General features: G+C 42.0%; 1 protein-coding gene across 1 annotated transcript; it reads left to right on the top strand.

The window, feature by feature from the left end:
* The first annotated feature begins 1,045 nt into the window (after positions 1-1,045).
* On the top strand, positions 1,046-3,007 carry LOC125523040. Its single transcript, XM_048688077.1, has 3 exons — positions 1,046-1,268; positions 2,123-2,292; positions 2,386-3,007. Exons 1-3 carry the CDS (start codon positions 1,125-1,127, stop codon positions 2,543-2,545), a joined length of 474 nt encoding a protein of 157 aa, XP_048544034.1. The 5' UTR covers positions 1,046-1,124; the 3' UTR covers positions 2,546-3,007.
* The last annotated feature ends 474 nt before the right edge of the window (positions 3,008-3,481 follow it).

The following is a 3,481-nucleotide window of genomic DNA, read 5'->3' as shown; positions in this document are numbered from 1 at the left end:
GTCAAAAAGATGATCAACAACAACACTTGAGTATTTATCATTTCACACATCAATATGAGTTTTCCACTGAATTACATATTCCAGAATCATAGCAGTTATAGCATGAAATATAAACTCTTAATTATGAAAATGAAAAAATATAATAATACCATATTATTGCCTTTAGGGCATATTTCCAACATATCGTTACACTTGACTATATCATAAGATCCGAAAAAATGATCGTCAACAACACTTGAGCCAGACTTGGAGGCAAGACTAGAACCTATTATTTACTACTCCCTAATATGAGTTTCGCACGTAAAAACATGATGAGCAACAACACTTGAGTATTTATCATTTCACACGTGCATATGAGTTTCCACTGAATCACATATCCCAAAATCATAGCAGTTATAGCATGAAATATAAACTCTTAATTATGAAAATAAAAATACAATATTATTTTCTCTAGGGCATATTTCAACAAAACAAACATGTTTCTTTTTTTATCTTCTGCGAGAGGTACAAATTTGCTTCCGGAAAAGTAAAAAAAGTGTATTTTTGCTTCCGCGAGAGACACATATTTGCCTCCTGTGGAGGGACAAGTTTGCTTCCATGAGAGACACAACTATACCAGAACCATGCTTCCCATTCAATTTTTTTAGTATGATTTTTCTTTGTTTTTTCGTGAAAAAGGCCATCAAAATCTATTAACATGGTATTTAGTTTCATAGATCTTGACGTGAGAAATTCAACGGTGAAAAGGGTTCAAAATTTAGACGCACGGTTTAAGAGATAAAAATATTTTGGATAAAAGAATTTATGAAAAAAGAAAAAAAAACATCCAGGTTGTGACAAGTGACTCACTGCATGTGCATCATTCGTCGCAACCTCGGAAGATGGAGTGATCTTTACAAAAAGTACTTTTTTTCGTGAGGAAAACAAGAAGTACTCCTTGGGTAGTGATTTTGGGATGGCTTCTTTTGTTGTGAAGCAGGCCCAAGAGGCCGGGCGGCCAGCCCATCCGAGTCTGTCCATCAAGAAGAGCTACAAAAAGAAAGGCAGCGGCTCTCAGCTGCCACAACAAAGACGAGGCCCCGGATCGATCGAGGAAGCAAGCAGCTGCACCCAAACCCTAGCCGATGCCCCCTCCTCCTCCTCCTCCGGATTCTTGCGGCGTGCGACGTGCCGGTGCCATGGCGCTGCGCTCTCCCTCCAGCACTTGGCGGCGGAATCTGGGACCCCCTTATTCGCCGCCGGCGGACTCTCTGACTCCCACCTCTCAGGTACCTAATTCCGCTCTCGTTCATTGGATCCACCTACTATGCCTGCAATTTGCTGCCCGACTGCCTTGTTCTGACTTTTATCACCAAATTAACCCCATCAAACGGGTTTTATGCTAGTAACAAATCAAATTATATGATGCGCCCCTGACCTTTTTCCCAGACAGTAAGAGAGATATAAATTTGCCTAATAATGGTGAATATTGCCACTGAAATATGTACAATAAGTGCCGGGTTGCAGAGTCTATCTTTGATTCATGTGCTAAATTTGTTACTTTTGCTTGAAAAAGTGGTGATAATTACTCAGTGGTTGGGCTTGGCCCCTGGCCCCGCTCGCATATTCACTACAATGTGGATTTGATGAACCCCTTTTATATGCACATAAATCTAAGATGAAAATTTTGGTACTTTTGCGGAGCAGTTTGAAAATTTTGGTGCTTTTGCAGAGTAGAGTAGTTTTTACTGAAGCAACCTGTAGTGGTTGGGCTCGGCCCTGGCCCCGCTCGCACATTGACTACACAGCGGATATGATGAACCGTTAATTCCATGATATGTGGGTGTTTGATTTACTTTGAGTGAAGAAGAGTATGCCATCCTTACGTTTTAGTTTCCCTTAGTGACTTTTTGTGGTTCTTCTGCTGTACTGTTGTTAAACCATTTCCCAAACCCACTCTAGTAGTATAAATTTGATAGCTTTAGACATACTGGTGACCAATCTTCTGAAAGTTTGATAGTATGGATTCTAGAAGGACTATTTGCAGCCATGCATGCTCTGTCCTTAGCATCTACTAACACGCAGGACTAGCTGCTTTAACTCATGTATCACTATCTCATAATTATCTAATTAAGCTTACCAGGGTGGATCCAGCAATGGAGCCAGAGCTGATGTTGCTAGGAAGACGAAGCAGGAGGTCCTGCTAGCTGATCATTTGTTGGCAAAATTAGAAAAGGAGGGAGTGGAGATAGATGGCAAGATAACTAGTATTATTGGTGATGGGATAGGTAGAATCCAAGCTGATGCTGCGAGGTAATTAATTCTGAGGCACTACAACTTATTTGATTTGTTATAATCAAATGAAATGATCCTAGCATTAATACATCATGCACATCTTTTTTACAGGGAGCACATGAATGGACCAAAATGGAAGAGGATTAGACGGCTGCTCGCTATTGCATCTGCTGCTCTTGGTTTCGTCGTGGGTGTGAAATATGAAATGAATAGGTACCAAAAGGAATTTGCCAAGAGTAGGGGACAGATCTTTTGGCAGCTTAAAATATAAGCTGCATCCTCCCTAGCTTTTCTCATAAGCCGCCTCTCTTATTGGTTGGGGCTTTTAAAATAGTTATGGGATAACTAGTTTAGAAGTCTCAACAAATTTAGGGGACGGTTTATTTATTAATCTGCAGAGAGGTAGCTTATTTTTTAAGCTGCCCAAAAGAACTGGTCCAAGCTTGTGGGTGCACTCTGTTTATGGTATGTAAAACCAAGTGAGCAATCTTAGGAAACTACTGTTGGCTATTTACTGTGGCTTTTGGCATGTATACTGGTAACACAATGTTGCGGCTCTAAGCTGTGTGGAGCAGGTGCTCCATTAAGTGTGGTAATTGAAGAAGGTGTGTGCGATGATTATCTGTGGACCGATTGTCATAATTTATGAAATAGTCCATAATATGACAATCAGATGGTGGTTTAGGATTTGTGGATTCACTTGCATAATTTGTTTATTGAAATCATACATTGTCACTGTGTTGTCGTATATTGGAATCGTTAATTATACTGGCTTTGCCCCATGGGCTCTTCCCCAGATGGTCTTCATTGGTTACTCTTTTTTGTAAATGTTATTTTATTTGCCAGCCGAGCGTCCAAAGAAGTAAGTCGGATGTTCATATTTGAACCTGATGCCCAGCCTCTCGTCCAACCATTTTACTTATAAAGGATGCTGGGGTGCTAGCCAGCCGCGTTCGCTCTGCTATAAATAGTGCAGCCAGCGCATTACTATCAGCAGTGCAGCAAGCGCGCCGCCCAAGTAAAAAAAGAGAGGGTTTCGTTCGCAAGGGAAGCGAGTGTGCAGCGGGGAAAAAAGCCAATCCTCGCTCGAACCATAGCCGCCTCCACGCTCGCTTCCTCCTCCATCCTCCCACATCAGTCGCGCCCCCTCCACCCTCCCGCATCTCGTCCACCCCGGGATCCGGGTTGTGCGGATGCGGAGGCGAGC

The sequence above is a fragment of the Triticum urartu genome, chromosome 7 (assembly GCF_003073215.2).
Source record: "Triticum urartu cultivar G1812 chromosome 7, Tu2.1, whole genome shotgun sequence".
In the NCBI taxonomy this organism is placed as follows: Eukaryota; Viridiplantae; Streptophyta; class Magnoliopsida; order Poales; family Poaceae; genus Triticum; species Triticum urartu.
This window is presented reverse-complemented; position numbering and strand designations above follow the sequence as displayed.

Coding starts and splice junctions, on each gene's coding strand:
- LOC125523040 (XM_048688077.1), top strand. CDS start 1,125: ATGCCCCCTCCTCCTCCTCCTCCGGATTCTTGCGGCGTGCGACGTGCC. Junction 1,269..2,122: donor CTCTGACTCCCACCTCTCAG/GTACCTAATTCC, acceptor TAAGCTTACCAG/GGTGGATCCAGCAATGGAGC. Junction 2,293..2,385: donor ATCCAAGCTGATGCTGCGAG/GTAATTAATTCT, acceptor TCTTTTTTACAG/GGAGCACATGAATGGACCAA.